Here is an 18,676-nt window from a genome sequence, read left to right on the forward strand (position 1 = left end):
GATGTGTAGATGCCTGCCTACGCATCTCTGGGTGGCTAGGAGTGGGAACCAACTTCCAAGGGAAGTGGTACTCACCCCTACCCTGGGAGTCTTTAAAAGGAGGCTTGACAGTCACCTAGCCAGTGTCTTTTGACCCCAGCATTCCTTCCTGCCCATGGCAGGGGGTTGGACTTGATTATCTGCTCAGGTCCCTTTCGACCCTACCAACTGTGAAACTATTAAATGCTAGAAGCATGGGGAACAAGCAGGAGGAACTCCTCCTTGCAAGCACCAACTTTGATCTGGGGGACTTGGTAGTGGGGGTCTACTATAGACCGCCACACCAGGAGAATAAGCTAAACCTGAAATTCTCCTCACAGCTCTCAGAGGCCATATGGTCAAGAGATACGGTTGTCATGGTTGACCTAAACTACCCCGACATCTGCTGGGAGGAGCAGTCAGCCAAATCTAACTGCTCACATATGTTCTTAACCTGCATATAGGACCTCCACCTAATGCAGGAGGTATACAATCCCACTAGGGAAAATGCCTTGCTGGACTTGGTGTTAGCTACAGGGGATGACCTGGTGGGGAATCTGCAAGTGCAAGGTAACCTAGGGGATAGTGACCATCAATTGATTGAATTCACTATCTGGTGAAGGGTGGGTAAACTAACCAGAAGGGCTGAAGTGCTAGACTTCAGAAAAGCTAACTTCAGTGTGCTCCAGAGATTAGTTAGTGAGGCATTAAAGCTCAAGAGCATTGGTGAAATGGGGGTCCAAGGAGTGTAGTTGTTCCTCAGGGGAGCAATCCTACATGCACAGGAGACAATCCTATTGCACATAAAAGGGGGCAAAGGGGCCAAGAAGCCCTCTTGGTTGAAAAGGGAAGTCCCAGAAAGCCTGAGGGCAAAGAAAGAGGTATACAGGCTACAGGCTGTGGAAACAGGGGGTAGCTACCAAGGAAGGGTATACATCCCTGGCTCACACTTGCAGGGAATCAGTTAGGAAAGTCAAAGCAGAACTAGAACTTAGGTGCAAAAGGGAACAAAAGAAAGGTGCAGGGAAGCATAGGATGCCCACAGGACAAACTAGATCAATTGGTGACAGAGGGGGGACAAAGTTGAGCTCTTCAATTATTTCTTTGCATCTGTATTCCTAGGCACAGACCAAGACAAATCTCCCAACTGGATCATAGAGAGACACAGGAGGGACACCAGCGCACCAGCTGTTAGCGCAGATTTAGTGAAGGCACTTGGAGGGGCTGGATGTGTTCAAATCAGCAGGCCCAGATGAACTTCATCCATGGGTGCTGAAGGAATTGGCCAGTGTCATAATGTCGGAGATCACCGTCCCCTGTGGACCTGACAGACGCCGCCTGCCACTTGCCTAGGGTGTCATCAGCTACAACTGGGGTCTCACATGCGTACGTTTCGCCTGCCACGACTTGATATTAATGGAGTTGGTTCAGATGTCTTCACATGTAGTCCAATTATGAGCCTCCCCGGCATCTCGTGAGGTCCCGAGTTTCTGAGGGCTCCGCCACCCCTACACCCTCGCCCGTTCCACCGGGTGATGGCCAGCCAGCTGGTCTGGCCACGTATCCTTAGTTCCTCCCGGATAATCAACAAATGAAAGGTCAATCAAAGCAAACACAACAACCGAGACGGCTCTCCTGGTCTGTGTAGCTGCTCCAGCTGTCTGCAGCCATCCTCCAACTCAAATTTGACCTTCGAGGGGTCAAGCACCCCCTTTGTTGGCTCTCTGAGAGCCCCTTTATAGGGCTTGACGAGATTGCTTGTTAATAGCTTAAGTTCACTATTGGACTGTGCACCTATTACAGGGACTACGGTACCCCAAAGTCAATAGTGCCCCTCTAATAGGGTTATTACAGTACCCTAAAGTCAATAGCGACCCTCTAATAAGGTTATTATGGTACCCTTCTTCCGCCGGGCTCAGCGAGCTCCTGGCCGGTAAACAAACAGTTCTACTCCCTGCAGGGGCCAGTAAACTGGGTTCCAAAACCCCTCTGGGGTTTTGCTCTCTGCCAGAGGCTCCTACCAGTGCTTAACGTCGCTTTCAGCATTTCCTGCAGTATGCGCCGGCGTGCTCCACCTCCTCCTCCCGGTTCTGCATTGTTGCCACTTTCCGGTCCCGGACTCTTCTTTATACCGGCGGGGAAAATATCGGCCACTCCCTTCCCAACACACCTGGGTAAGCGGAATTTCTGCCGGGCTCTGTGGGGCTGCGGACCTGGGGCCACTGACCCTCTGCTTAGCCCGGGAGCCTTGGGGCCTGCTGGCTCCTTCTCTCTCTCACACATAACATAGGAGAGTTGCTGGCATGGCTGTTCCAGCACTTATGGTCTTCTGGTCAGGTCCCAGAGGACTGGAAAAGGGCCAGTGTGGTCCCTATTTTCAAGAAGGGAAGGAGGGAGGGACTGGGAAACTATAGGCCAGTTAGTCTCACCTCTATCCTTGGGAAAACTCTGGAAAAAATCATTAAGGATCACATTTGTGGGAGCCCAGCAGGACAAACAATGCTGAAAAGAAATCAGTCCAGATTCATTGCAAGTAGATCCTGCTTGACTAACTTTGTTTCTTTTTATGACCAGGTCACAAAATACTTAGACACAGCAGTCGAGGTGGATATCATCTACCTAGACTTTAAGAAGGCCTTCAATACGGTATCTCGTTCTGTTCTCCTAAATAAACTGACAGGCTGTGTTGCAGATGATTACACGGTTAGGTGGGCAGCAAATTGGCTTAGGGGTCACACCCAGAGAGTGGTGGTGGATGGGTCGATATCAACCTGGAAAGTTGTGGGCAGCGGAGTCCTGCAAGGCTCGGTCCTTGTACCGGTGCTATTCACTGTCTTCATCAGTGACTTGGACAAAGGCGTGGAGAGCACCCTGTCCAAATTCGCAGATAATACCAAATTATGGGGCAAAGTTAACACACTAGAGGGTAGGGAACAGATCCAGGTGGATCTGGACAGGATGGGAAAATGGGAAGAACAAAACAGGATGCAGTTCAACAAAGACAAGTGCAAAAGTGGTGCACCTGGGCAAAAAGAACCACCAACACACTTACAGACTGGGGGACGACCTTCTCAGTAGCACAGCAGCGGAAAGGGATCTTGGAGTCATAGTTGACTCCAAAATAAACATGAGTCGTCAGTGTGATGAAGTGATCAACAAGACTAACTGCACTTTATCATGCATCAGCAGATGCATGATGAACAGATCCAGGGAGGTGATGCTTCCCTTGTATGCAGCACTTACACACACACGCACGCACAATATTCTCTTAGTGTAGCAGCTAAGAGCATAATTCTGTTTTGGGGATAAAACAGAAATACACACACACACACAGCATCTGTCTGTCTCACAAGACAACACAATTGTGCCAAGTGAGGCAGCAGCTCATTGCACATTTGCAAGTGTGGTTGTGACTTGAGTCATTTGGCTCAGTGTCCATTGCCTTCGTATCTCTCTTGCAAACATCTGTGAAATGGAGATAAGGATGACCACGTGGTCTTTTTCTGGTAAAGAGTTCTTCATCCAAGAGTTCTCTGAGTATACAGCCGTCATCCATTCTCCGCAGATGACCAAGCCATTGAAGTCAATGTTGACTGAGAAGAGAATGGATGCTCAGAATGCCAACACAGTCCAAGACCTCAGCATAAGCAACTCTGCCCCACTAGAAAACTCCTAGAATGCTGTGAAGGCAATGTTAAATGAATGCTATTGAGGCAGCTTTCTTGAGTAGAATATGTGGTCCAGGCTTTGCTGCCATACAAAAGGTTGTTAATGATGCAAGCACAATATACTTTGAGACCTTGGTCTTATCAGTTTTCTGTTGTTTCACATTCATTTGCTCAGCTTGTGTATGATATCTGATGCCTTGCCAATACAAGTATTCAGTTCAACCTTAAGTGACAAGTTGTTGGTAACAATGGAACCAAGGTACTTAAATATACTCAATACATTTTCCCTCTCTCTCATACCCACCCATCCACACACACAGTCTATATTCTCTTAGTGTAGCAGCCAAGAGGATAATTCCATTTTGGAGCTTAAATGCTGGGTTTTGGGGTAGAGAATTTTATCTCTTACTTTACATCCCAGAAATCAAATTAAAAATTAGGTCCATCTTCCCAAGCGAGAAAGCTTTTAGATCAACAAGGTATATGAACAAGGATTTCCAAGCAACATGTGCTCACTTTTACCATTTGCATTAGTGCTTGTACTTCAAAATCCTGGTTCGCTTCACCTGTTTCCAGACCTTCATTCCCTCAGAATAATCAGTTGGTCTCCCATTGCGTTCCACTCCCTCCTGCCTTGATTTACAATGGGTAAAAAGAGCTATGCTTTTTTTCTGGCTGTTTACAAGAAACTAATCATACTGTTAAGCTATATTGAAGAAAAAATACTTCTCTCACAGTACTACTATGGACAATAAAGAGTTCAAATTACCCAAATGGAACCATGGAAGTGGATTGAAGAGGCTGTGGATGACACTATGAAACCAAAATTGCAATTTAGTATCCAAGTTACCTTTTGGCTGTTACAGATCCATGTCCCCTTAACCTGCCCTATATTTCTAAATAGCAGAAATAGCTTTGTGTTAAAGAAGTCATTTACTGACAATGCTGTATGATGGCCAGAAACTGGAGGAAAGACAAAATATCTGGTGCCAATGAAAAACAGAACTAATGCTTTATGTAGGATGATGAGTAAAAGGTTTTCAGCAAAACCAAGAAAGTGCCTGGAACACAGCTGGTAAATTTGCGTTACACAGGGGTCAATCAAAAAGGTAAAGGACACCATGTTAACAGATACTTTATTTGTCTGTTGGGATCAAACTTTGGGCAACATTTTGACACAGTCCCCCTGCTTCCCAATGGACATCTGCTAGTGTCTCACACTCAGGCTATTATTCCAGATTAAAAGAAAGATTTGGGCAGCTCCCAAAGTCATGCTTGCACTGCATCTTTACACTTCATAGTTGGACATTTATTTTCTTCCAGGGCTCTCTTTAGAGGACCTAACGGAAGAGCGAAGTCAGAGCTATAAGGAGGATGAACAAGTACCTCAAATCCATGGTTTTTGTTTTCTATAGCTATGCCAGAAATATTTAGGCATGCATTATTATGGAGAAGCAGTATTCTTTTCATCAGTGCTCCACAACACCAGCTTTGAACAGCTGGCTTCAAACTGACTCAGTAACATTCTTTGTTTACAGTGGACTTCTGTGCTTAAGTCTGTCATGTGGACACCATTCATTTCCCAGAAAGCCATTAAAAGAATTTCACTGCCATTCACTCCCTCTGTGCCCATCCCCTCCTCCACCCTGCAAAAAACTAAACCAAACCCCACATCATAAAATGCAACTTTTCCTAGGCGCACTCAAAACGTGTAGCCAACATTTCTTTTAACTGTGCAGAGGGCATGTGAAATGGCAGAAAATGAAGAGTTGTGGTCTTTCTGATGCCAGTGTCCAAACAGAAAACATTAGACATTGATTATGCTTCTAGCCATACTTCTTACATTACAGTCACAGATATCTTATTATTTTTGACCATGCTTCATAAGCTATAAAATAGATGCAAGGAATTTTGTTCTGGTTATTAAGGGATTCATTTTTCCTTCAAAAACACTCTAAAAACACAACCTTAACCCTGCCATTTTAAAATGCATTAAAAAAAGATGAGTTAAAAGAATATGAGTTATGCTAAAAAAAGCTAACTTTTTTACATGTTAAACTGGGCATTCCTAATCTTATTGAAACTCCTCAAAAAAGTTCGTACTGGCTTTCCCAAATGTCCCCTAAAATAAATTTACAGTGTTAGTAAAGTCCTGTGCGAAGAGATCGTTCGCATATGAATCACTCCCTGCTTTCAGATTTTCTTGCAGTTATCCTTCAGCCCTGGCTTTCCCTCATTTTACTCCATTTCTAGCCTTTTAGCTTTGTAACTAAATAATCACAGTCATTCCTTGTCGAACTGTCAAATGAATCTAGCATCCTTTCTGTAGACAGAGTGCTTCATATTGAGATAATGCTGAATCTGCCCCTCTGGATTCAAATCTACAGTCTTATAGAGGCTTATTAATGCCCTTTACAGATTACATGACACAGGACTTTACCATCAAACTTGCCAGTGAATCTCACTTACTTTAACATAATAACCCTTATAAAACAAAATGGAGAAGTGCAGCGCAAATTATACTGCTGGAGGCCCAAATATCAGAAAAGATATTTCGAAAAAGAAATAAATGAGTAGCTGCTAGAAGCAGCTCTCTGACTCTTAGATTTGCCTTTAAATTAAGTCTTAAAAGTAGAAGCTCTGCAATACATTGTATGTGTTATTTTCTGAATCAATAATTGGGACAACAAATCCAAACAGTGCAAAAAACCCAGCACATCTTCGAATGCCTTCTCTCACTAATCATATCTGGATTCTAATCATACTAAACTGCAGCACTCAGTCCGTGTAAAAATTCTGCTTCACGTTCGTCAAGCCCTTGAAATTTTCCCCTTATGGCTCTCCATCGCTCCAATTTAATTTGCTGGAATTTACAAGTTCAAAGACATTTTTTTTTTTTTTTTTTTACTAATAACCCCAATCCCAAAACTGAATACATTTTTGGCTCCCAAACAATGTTACTTCTTTAGTTTTCCAACCTGTTTTGAAAAACCACTTCTTAGTGAGTTAACCCTTCTCTCTTCAGAGGAAGGCACCATTCCTATAAGGGTGCAATCATGATTTACCACCCAGTTGTTAACGTAGGTATAAATTAAACTAAAACATTTAAATAAATCGATAGTTTGATCCTGCAGTAGACAGAACACCCAGGCAGAGCAATGGAAGTTTTAAATGTATCAGAACATTTATGCTGATTATAAGATTGTGTTTAACATCACTTACAGGTTGAAGCAGGCAGATGAGGGAGCAGTCTTGGAGAACTATAACTGGAAAAGGAGTGATATTTGTTGCATGAAAAAGCGTCTCCACTGATGCCATGATTTGGTCAAAGCGTCCTCCAAGTCCACCCAAAACCACAATGATATCAACCTAAAAAACAAAATTAAAAAAACAAACTTCAGTTTAAAAAGGAACAGCCTTAAAGCCAGTTCTCTGTATAACAAAAAAAAAGCAGAAGATAAGCCCTTTCCCTGGGTTAAAAACAAAAAAAAGTAGAATGGGTCTGGATCCTCAGGTGTTTAGTCACCTAAATGGCTGGAAAAATTCTTCTTAGCAAGCTTGTCTGCCTATGGCTTTGGACCAATGCGGCTACAACCTATACCCCATGTCACCTAAATCACATTTAGGATCTGGGCTATAATGCTTTATTTTGGGGGGCTTACACTCTTAACACTGTTCAGAGCAGGTGTGTTATTGCAGGATTTGTCAGCCTGTTTGCTTGAGACAGGTTTTATGGGCTAAAGTTATCACTATGCAAGTTATCTTAACTCCACTGACTTAGATGAATTCATCTGTCTGTACTGGTGTATTCAATGACATCAACATTCAAATTTTCTGAGGGGCCCTCTATCTCATCTTAGCGGCTTGCATTGCAAGTGCCAGAGCAAAAGGAACTTTTGAAGCCAGTTACTCTCTACTCCCATCCCAAAATACAACTATAGATATGAACATATCATTCTAGGACCATCAAAAAACATGATTTACGTCTGAGAAAAACTGTATTTGCAAGATTCACAGACTTCTAAACCTCTGTAAATGCATGGTCAGTGTTTTTGTTTAATAATAAGAGTTCATCATCCATTCACATAGTGTTTTTCATCCAGAGAATTCAAAGTACTTTAGAAAATGCATGTATTATCCGCATTGTATCGAAAAAGTGCAAGAATGTCACCTAAATGAGCTGTACTTCATTCCATAGTAAGCAAGTGGCAGAGACAGGGAACTATATAGGTCACCTGTACAGGTCTCTCGCCTACAGGAAAACATTGCTCATAGCTTTCAGTCAGGACACTTGGGTTGTATTTTCAACTCTCTCACTAAACTTGCTGCATGATGGTAAGCAAGCCAACAACTTCTGGTTCTTTAGTTAATCTACAAATTTACCAGGAACACTTACAAGTCTTTGCAAAGAGCCTTCAGACCCTATGAAAGGTGTCATTGATGCGTAAAGTATGATTATTATTATTACCCAAATATAGGTCAGTTAGACTCAGTAATTATTTTTTAAAAAGCTATTACCACGTAAGTCACGACTAGAGCTTTGCCACAATGCAGCTCTAAAGCTTTTACAGTCTGCTTTGACAATGGCCATCTGGTGAAGTTTCCAGCTTTATAGAGCTTTAGTCTACAGCCATGGTGAATACATGAAGTTTTACTCAACCCATGAGTCACATAATGATACTCTGTGTATCTGGAATGATGCATTAATAACATCAGCTTCTACTTTTATTACCAGGGCCAGGACTTTGCGATTCTGTTGCATATTTGCTTGCATGCAAATTAAGCCCTTTTCCAGCTAGTCAAGAATAACACTATCATTTCTACTACCACCAGAAAAAAGTAGAGAGAAACTGCATCAGACAAAACTGAAACATTTAGGTTAGCTGAAAGGAAAATCTTTCAGACACCTGAAATGAAGAAGTGAACAGTTTTTCCATGCTGATAAAATCATACACATCTAAGATATAACCAGTAGGTTTTCCTCTAATTTTCTTGCTTTTCTAATTTGCCTTTTATTTAATAAGTTAAAAAGAGTAGGTCGCTGGCTGAATCAACAGAGTTTACTCTTACTTTATTTAAAGATTGAACAAGCTCCTCCAAATCACTGTCAATATGAAAGCCCCACAACCACTACAGACAGTACATGAATGTACTGCTATGTCCGCACAGAGCCCCAAAAACATCAAGGAGGCTCTGCCAGGACCCGGCAGTCTACATCAATAATACTTTCCATTGGTTATAGGGCTGGAGCCTTAATTAGCCCCAAAGATCCAATTTTCAGAGAACTGAGCAACTCCTCTAACATATTATGATCTGGGGTTTCACACCATATGTGAGCTCTGAAGGATCCCTTGGCTTCTTTTGGCTTTGATGTTTTTTGATATTCTAATTACATTGAAGGGACATGTACTTCACTCCAACTTGTTGGGCTGAAATGTGGCACTTGGAATATTCCACTTGACAATATCTAATGCACAATACTTTGGGTTGGGTATTTGACTATTTTTCCTTACTACATTTTCTCTTTACTGTTTGGGGCCAAATTCTTCTCCCTGATATGAATACAAAATTTAATTCTCACCAAAAGCACAAGGCCTATTGGAACCAGCAAAGTCCCCACTGAAGGTCTCATTTTGTGACACTGGTATCATTTTACTGGTTGAGAAAAACATTTTATTAAAAAAAAAAGAGCTCCCCACTAATCCACATAAATGGTCCAAGATACTATTCTGATTCTAGTATTGACTGCAGTGTTTTGAGAGATTGCTACACACTACTATAGTATATATACAGTTTTTAAAACCTCTTTAGTTCTCCTGCAGTGTGGTAAAGATCACAGGGATAGCCTGCTGAGGAGGAAGTTATAAAACAGCAGGTGTTGGTGAGAAGGCTTGCCTTCTTTTTAAACTGCTTGTGTATCCTCTATTCAGGAACTATATGGATGTATGAAAGTGTGTAACAGAACAATGATGGTTAGCAACTGAAGGCAACATCCTCATCACAAGATCAGTTGTTGTTTTCATTATAGGCACCCCTACCTTTCACAAAAGTGCTTTGACAGCACTGACACAGAGATGTAGAATTTATAAAGATTGCATCTGAAGCCTAGGTGTTGATACAAACATTTAAATACACAGACTCAACGAAAGCCTCAATGGCCATCACATTCTGAAACCACCATAACCTGTATCACAAAGTAAAAAGCATGAATCTGCCAAACAATTAATTCCTCGCTTGATTTTACTGTCTTTTTCAGCCACCAAACATGAATATACCTTGTTGTGCCCTGAAACCCAGCTACCCAGTCACAAAAATCCAGTCTTATTTCAGACAAGAAGATACAAAGACTTAGTCTGCAAGTTCAGGACCCTTATACATGCACATATTTTTAAACCAGAAGGAACTGTAAACTCATCTGGTCTGAGCACTTGTAATAACAGAGGCCACAGATTTTCATCTGATTTCCTCAATAATCATCCAAACAATTCACCACACATTTTGTTAAAGCAAATCTTCTAGGAAAGCACTGCCTTCCCTTTCTCTTAAATGCCCTGTCACCAGCCCCTTGGCTATTATTTGTTTTCATATACTGCCATTCATTCAGGGAAACTAAAACAAAAAATATCTTTCAAAGCTTAAATCTCTGGAAATTACAGACATTTAGTAACTGTATGTGGACATGATGGATCATAATGCTTATGTGCGCATATCACACTATCTCTGACCTATTCACTGTGCAGCATTTTTAAGAGGTATGATGCATTCATGGTGAGAGTGCTAGGGTCTAAATACTGATTTAGCCATTTTTAAACAATGGGCTCTGAAATAATTTTCAGAGTAACTAGCATACTGCAAAACAATAATATAAGAGAATAAATAACAGAATATTCTGCACAGACTGTTCATAGATATTTGGATTTCTTCCCCCATCCTTTGAAATACTCCATTTAGAACTTGTAGTAACCATATAGACCATCGGCTGCTAGGGCATCATAACAGTCACTTAGTTTTCACTGCTTTTCTTGTTTGAGAATATTGAAATGGGTAATTTATTTTCAATTGAGTATAGGCTTGTTAATTGAAATATTCCCCTCTACAGTTTGGTCCAGATCACATTCCTCTTTTTTGCATGGAGAGATTCATTACCCACAAGTTGTTGACCATGTAATTGAGAAAGATGTGCCTAAGAAGCAAGTAGATGGGTGGAAAAGCTCAAGTGCTTTATGAAGCAGGGTGAAACTCATCTAGTTTCCATAGATTCATAGATGTTAGGGTCAGAAGGGACCTCAGTAGGGCATCGAATCCAACCCCCTGCCATGGGCAGGAAAGAGGGCTGGGGTCAGACAACCCCAGCTAGGTGCTTGTCCAGTCTCCTCTTGAAGACCCCCAGGGTAGGGGAGAGCACCACTTCCCTTGGAAGCTCGTTCCAGAGGTTATTTTAACATTCCTATAGAGTGTCCACCACAGTGGTACCTGCCTGCCAAAATCTCCAAAATTTAACGTTCTCACAGCCCTGTATACAAATGACACTTGCTCTTCATCCTCTATTCAATGATCCTGCCTTGAGCAGGGGCTTGGAGTAGATGACCTCCTGAAGTCCCTTCTACTTGCCTATGAACACCTTCACAGTCATTCCCAAGCTGAATGTTTTGCAGCATTCTACATGGTCACATCCAAGTTACCAGATATCACCTCATAGTCATCAGACTGGATAGAAAAATTTTAACATTCAGGCCACTGAATATTTCTATTTGAGAAAAAAACTTAGTGTCTTGATCACCAGATGGAAGAAGGCCTCTCTCATTGCATTACTCTTCCCATATCTAGGAGCAACCTCAAAACTCTACCTAATGCCTGCTGAGGGAAAGCATTCCTTCTGGGTGCAATTAATGCTTCACCCCTCTAGTGGTTTACTTTTGCTTATCTAGGTTCAGGTTAAGCCAATTACGTTTCCAACATATGTAATTCTTGTACACAAATTCTTCAACTTGAGGAAGAACATGTCTACTGACAATACATATGGTTCAGTGACATCTATTAACTGGTAGCACTGGCAACTCTGCCACATTATGATCTCTCTTGGGGAAAAAAGGTAGGAGACAGCACTGAAGACTGAGCCTCAAGCTGCTTCACATGTGGGTTTTTAGAAGAAAAACCAGTCCTTGTTCCTACTAAGCGAAATTTCCCTGACAAGACTAGGCAAAGTCAGTTTAGTGCTAAGTCTACACTTCTGCTCTCACTTACAGCCAGATCACTTACAGCCAGATCAGCAGCACCTTCTGATCAATAATGTCCAAAGCTGCCAAATGACTGGTTGTACTTTGCCCTTCTACTGTGGCCCGGGAGATTACCCCTTGGTGAGGCCCAAAATATTTCTGCGCCACACAACTGTCAGAAACTGGACTACGAAAGGTCACAATGTTGTTTTCCTTAACATCCCATTCCTTCACCAGATCCAACTAGAAAGAAATTGCTGTCCCTTTGTCCCTGACATTTCCTAATTTTCCAGTCACACATCCAGCATATAGGACTGTGGTGCATTCAGTTAACTGAGGTTACCCATGATAAGCAATGGGGGCTGCGAGGACACACACGGAATTTGCAAAATCAGACACTTTAACAACCAGATGCTTGAACTTCATTTTATATTTTGAAAAGTGATTAGACAAATGGCATTGTAAGTGCTATGTCTATCATATCAAATGTGCACAATTTACAAGGCAAAAAATTCTCAGCAGCCAACCTTGCATGTTCAAGATAGGTACTGAAAATCCAGATGGGTTCTTATTGGTTCATACATCAGTGTCACTACTGGGAAATCCTAGACTGCAATGAAAGTAGTTGACAAGTGCAGCTTACTCTCCAGTGGATACATTAACTCTTCCGTGCTGGTCAGACATTTTAAAAAATGTAATAATTATTTTATGAATGATGTAACATTTTATTAATATTCCAGAAATGAGGCCCAGTATGTGATTACATTGATATTCTTGCAACATGTGTTTGGCCTTACAGCTAGAATGTCTACATAAAAATGCATGGCATTCATTTCTTACTAAAACGATATGCACGATCACACAAACATCTGAACTTTGCTGAGGCGCAATCCTCTTACCTCTCCTTGTTGCTCTAGCCATCTGACTCTTCATGGGAACAAGAGTACTCTGATGATAGCTGTTACCCTGTCTCTTTGTACCTCAGATGATAGCCTTCAAACAATTTCACTGTCACCTCACTGATTTTATTAATCTTTACATGATAATGTTCCAGGTGAATTGCCAGCTTCTTCACAAAGTATTTCTCTCTTAGGCTGATTCCCTCATTTTTTCTTATACTATTCCCCCCCACCCATCTGAGGCCCCTTTTATTATTTTAAAATACAAACATTTAATTATTTGTGCTAAACATGCCAGTTTGATTATGTCAGGCTGCTTAAACAGGGAAAAAATATGTAATGATGAGATACAGAAGGCAAACATGGAATGATCACTGTCACTGGATTAGAAATTTGGGAGTTAGGATTTGTTTTTTTATTCTTGATACTCCCATTAACTCCTCTGGTTTTGTGTAAAATTCTTTGGATAAGATGACAAGACAGGGTGACAAATGTGGAACTGTATAATTGTGCTGGTATGTCATTCATGAGAATGTTGATTAATAAGAAAAGACTCAAGCGGCTTGGTTATGTCAAGTGAATGCTGGATCACAGGATCCTGAAGAATATGCTGTATTCTGAAGCTCACAAAGCATCTAGAACAAGAGGCAGATTGCTGTGTAGATTTCAGGATGCTAGCAAAGATGACTTAGCATCCTTAGGAATCTCTGTGGATGATTGGGAAAGGAGTGCAGAATGCCACTCTGGTTGGTGGTCACCTTGCAGATAATAAGGTGCTGCGAGGCAGACTGTATCAAGTTTTGTGGTGACCAGCATCAGAGGAGGAAAGAATTTGCCACTCAGATTCAGAGCACTGCTAGTGCATGGGTGTGCCCTACCTGTGGGCAGCACTGTCACTTGTGCATCAGACTCAGCAGCCATCAAAGAACTCATTGGGGCATACACCATGCTTTGTAAAGAATGATGGTGCTAATCGAAGACTTGGGCCAGTCAATTTGATTTCCATACTCATTTTCAATGAAAAGCAACTCTAAATTTTAAAATAATCTATCCTCAGTGAATGCTTTCAGCCTCATATTTTATTGAAATAATCTCTTGTAGATGTCTTGATATCACTGTGATTGGTTACAGGAAGCCAAAAGTCACCTAAACAAAAGGCCATTTTTCTTTTGTGTCTTCAGCTGCGTATGAATCAAGCTCAACATGATTTTATGAATTGTTTTCAACTTAAAACACTACATTTAAACCTAAATAGGATTTCCTCTAGAACAGTGGTCTCCAAAGTGAGGTGCATGCACCCCAGGAGGTGTGCAAGACAATCCCCAGTGCAATGCACTGGGGTGCGGGAAGAAAATATTAGAACTTCTATTTCTATTTCTATAAATATACATATATTGGGGGTGCGTGCTCAAAAATTTTTTACTGATAGGGGTGTGCAGTCAAAAAAGTTTGAAGGCCACTGCTCTAGAACATACTAAGACCTAATCAAACCTTTATGCTTGTTGAGCATCTGCCAGTTCTTTTGTTTTTTTTTAAAGGAGCGCAACACCTCCAGTGAAATCAACCACAGCAAATCCAACAAAGCAAAACAATATTTGCAGGGAAGAATTTAACTGAGATTATGAAAAAGCTTCCCTTCAACTTTTAGAGACCTGGCCTATACTGCCCTGAGGCCTGAACTGAATAATGAAATTCTCTGGTCTGATAGTTTGATGCTCTAATTTAAAGAAAGAGGGCCCTGAGAAGACTGGAGAGGAAAAAACTGGATCAAGTATGAGTAAAAACAAATGATCTGACAAAGGCAGTAATAGTGGAGTAAGTTTTAATAGGCCTGTAAAATATAACCTCAGCCACCGGTGAAATGTACAATGAGCAACCAGAGATTACGCCACAGGCCTGAAGTTTTATTCATTCATTCATCCATTCTTAGCAATGGCTGCAATGAAAAACAAAGGACGTGAACAATTTTTGACAGCTTGTGGAACTATCCTGTTGGGGGTTCCCACTACCAGCCAGCTTTAAAATTTTGATCCCTGACCAATGAGTCATAACTAAATGAAGGCCTGTATTAGTGAAAAGGAATAATGACTGTGCTTTCTGATGGAAAAGACCAGAGAAATGAGCTGTTACACACTGTCAAAGAAATGGAAACTATAGAAACAGAGCAGGCAAATATATAGCAATGGTTTTTAGTCACATCGGTCTGCTGATTACTTGTGAGTTGTAGTAGGGTGAGGGGAAAAAGCTGTGTTGCTATTTTGGATGATGTATGTTTTTGTAACACAAATATCACAGACTCTTGGATCACAGTTCAATGAGTGAATGCATAAAATGGGTGATAGCATTGTTAATGCTGTTACCCATTTTATAGATTCGCTCATTGAACTGTGATCCAAAGATCTTAATATCAAAGCTCTGGGCTCAACAATCTTGCCTTTAAACCACGGTGATATTTGTGTTACAAAAACATACATCATCTGAAGCAGCAATAGAGCTCCTTTCCTGCACCCTTCTACAGCTCATAAATAATAAACAGATGAACATGAATAAAAATCATCACTTTCCACTTCATGAAAAGCCTCTTTCCTCTTCCTCAGGGCTCTGCAAAGGCTTGCTCAATCAGGCATGTTTTGCAACATGTCTTGAAGGTTAGCAAATTAACACCATTTTAGCCAGAAGAGAGTGTAACTAGGGAAAAGAGCGCTTCACTGAGAATTCTCTGCTGGCAACCCTGCAGAACTCACAGCCGCAGATCCAGGTCAAGAACACCAGCAGATTACAACTGCAACTGTTTGCCAGAGGTAAAAAAGGTTTTCACACGGGAACGTTTCAGAATAGCAAGGACTTCTTAAAGCACTGCTTCTGACCTGAACTTTACTAGCTAGGTTACAGACCACAACATGGGTCCCAGGGCATTAGATCTAAAGAGAATGTGTGTCTTTTCATACCTCCCTTCATCTCAGACAGTTCCCATTCAATTTCACAATGCAGTTCAAAATAGATCACCCTTTAAATTTCTTCCCAAAAGGAACCCCATCTTTTGACCTGTCTGTTACCTCCTGTTTGTTTCAAGGTTGGCTCTCTTGTTTTCCTATCGCAACTGAAACCATCTCTTCTTGCCTCTTAATTTCTGCTCAAATGAACATTTTTGCTGCATTCTTGGATGGCTACTAAATCTGGATTATTTCTGGCCAGAGAGGATCTTGCCAGGAATGAGGACACCCAGAGACCTCTAGACATACAAAAAACTAGAACTCTTAGTTTCAAAATTATATCTTTTATTAGATCAACTGGAAAATGGCAAAAAAACTGTCCTTTTCTGCAAGCTTTTGGGGTCAAAGTCCCTTTGTCAGGCTCTGGGAAAAAGTGTAGATGGTACAAGATGGTAAAAAGTCCCCACAGGTAGGAAATAAACTTCATTTTTGCACAGAGGGAGCTGAAGATGGAAGGCTTTCCCTCTGTGTCCATGAGCCCTCTAGGCATTTATATTTAGACAAAGGAAAGACAAGTCAAAGCCTAGGGCTGGTTGAGATTATTTTGTCAATGTACTTTTGAGGAATAAGAACTTAAAGAAACTAGGACATGCCAAAATTATGTTCACTTTGGTATGTTACAGGAAAAACTCTTTCATATAAAATTTAGGGAAAAATTAAACTAAATTTGCCTGACATTTTTCAAATGTATCCTTATGACCTCAATCATAGCAATGCAGTCCTGGAAAGTCCCAGGCCTTTTTTTGTACTCGTAACTCTATGACTGTATATTTTAGCTCTTTAAACATTTAAGGATGGCATTTCTCAAACAGGCAATATAAATAATGATGTTGCACACTATTGTAATGTAGCTCTCTTACAGTGCCTTTCTGATGGGTAGGAGGCATTTTATATCTTCTTGGGAAGAGGCAGCAGCTCAACTATTTAAAAACTTTAGACACATATTGAACCCAAACCTAAAAGATCCTACAGATAGATCCCAAGAGTACACTATTATCTGCAACTGGTCTGGACATTCATCTTCGTGATGAACAAGGGCATAAGAGCTTGTCCTATTAGCCTCAAGGGAGACATAGAAGGCTGAAACCAAAGACAGAAGGTCCCCTCCATTTCTCACATGCCCAATATTGCTTTTGAGCTCTCCCACTGCCCATCTAAGCAATTAGGCTTACATACATAAGGTAAGGTTTGCAGGAATGAGCCCTGAGGCTGGAGATATTCCAACAGTAAGGAAACCGAGTAGGATCTTATTAGGTTCCAGTGTTTTCTTTCTAGGTGAGAGAACATAATTTAAAGCAATACATCTTCCCTGTACTTGAGCCAATAATAACCTGCATTATGAATTACAGAGTCTATACTTTATTTTTTTTGTCCATTGGCATAGATATGATTTTTTCCATTCACTCAAAACGAAGTGTCAGAATTTCTTTATAGTTTTTCAAGTGCTTCCAGATCAGCAATTTTATGCCTACATTCAATTTGCTCATGTACCAACATGTAGTTCTTTAATACATATCGAATGGGACTGTAATAGTTTCTTTAGGTGAGGCGGGAAGAGGTTCATTCCTCCTGCTGCTCAATTTAAGGTGACAGTGGGAGGGTCTACACAAGACGCTTTGGCAATGTATCATCTAAAAATAAATGTGCCACCGGGACTGCACAGTACCGGCAGCTACTGAGCAGTCATTTAGTACTTGCAAAGTCATTTAGAACTTGCAAAAGCAAGCAGTAAATGATTGTACAGTACTAAATACACAGTCAGGGGCATGTGTAAATGCGCTCACACTCAACTTAAAATATAGTCATTTAGGAGTCATGTAGGAAAAAACAGAGATTACAATGAAGTATCAAGTCTTTCTACTAAACTTTCACCACAACCGCCTCCATTCTTTTCACATTCAGACTCTTCTCCTTTGCTCACAGAATTTACAAAACAAATTGACTGGTGATGCAGGAGAAACAGTGAAACAAAATATTCACCAAATATTCATTCAAATATTCACTGATCAATCAGTCTCCCCCCTGCCTCCCTGATAGAAGCATATTTTAAGCAATGTTTCTTTAACAAGCTAAAGAAAGTAATGGGAAATGGGTTATTTTTTACACAATCTTCATATATGCAGGGGCCAAATCACTGTAGTACTAATTTAGTGACAATAAAGTCCTTGTGAGCTCAGAGTTTTCCTTAGGGCAAGATTTTTCAAAATCTTTAGGGACCTAAATATGCAGATGAATGTCTAGTAGGATTTTTCTAAGCCATGTACACGCCATCCTTCATTCCCTGAAAAACCCAAACCTGGGGGGAATGGGAATTGAATTCTAAATATTCCTTTTGAAATCTTTGCCATTTTAATTTATATTTAAATATTTCTATCACTACTTACAGCAATAACTTAAATCTCTGTCGCCCCCCAAATACCATATATGGAAAAAGATTAATTAATAGATTATCACTATGCAAAATTGGATTAAAAATGTTTATCATGTGTGCATTAGATCAGTAATTTTCCAAAACCTGCAGCTGAGGTTTGAAACCTAGGTGCCTAAAATTCACCTCCTAAATAAATGGCCACATTTTCAAAAGTAAACAAGCAGCACAATCTATTCTCTTCAGCGCATAGCCATACATTCTCTCCAGTAATGGAGAGAATTGGGAGAATTAGCTGGTAACCTAATTTGGAATATAAATTAGCAAATTCCTTGAGCAACATAGCCACAAATCACAGCCCTGCTAAAGAACTTGGTATCCACTTCCAAGAAATGGAACTCTACTTTAATACTACTACTTCAATTAGTAGTATTGATATTATCAATTCTTAGTATTAATAATAGCAATATTAGCAACAAAGATAATAATAAATGGCCACAAAGCAATGTCCACG

General features: G+C 40.7%; 1 protein-coding gene across 3 annotated transcripts in view; it reads right to left on the minus strand.

Annotated features, from left to right (window-relative positions):
• Positions 1–18,676, minus strand: part of TPK1 (thiamin pyrophosphokinase 1) — a 716,169-nt gene that overhangs the window by 271,651 nt on the left and 425,842 nt on the right. For all 3 annotated transcript variants that reach the window (XM_019509111.1, XM_019509109.1, XM_019509110.1), the window contains one exon: positions 6,909–7,055. In XM_019509111.1, coding sequence (XP_019364656.1) covers positions 6,909–7,055 — 147 coding nt within the window. The remainder of the gene's footprint in view (positions 1–6,908; positions 7,056–18,676) is intronic.

The sequence above is a fragment of the Gavialis gangeticus genome, unplaced genomic scaffold (genome assembly GCF_001723915.1).
Source record: "Gavialis gangeticus isolate Ggan-Ray unplaced genomic scaffold, GavGan_comp1, whole genome shotgun sequence".
Taxonomy (NCBI): domain Eukaryota; kingdom Metazoa; phylum Chordata; order Crocodylia; family Gavialidae; genus Gavialis; species Gavialis gangeticus.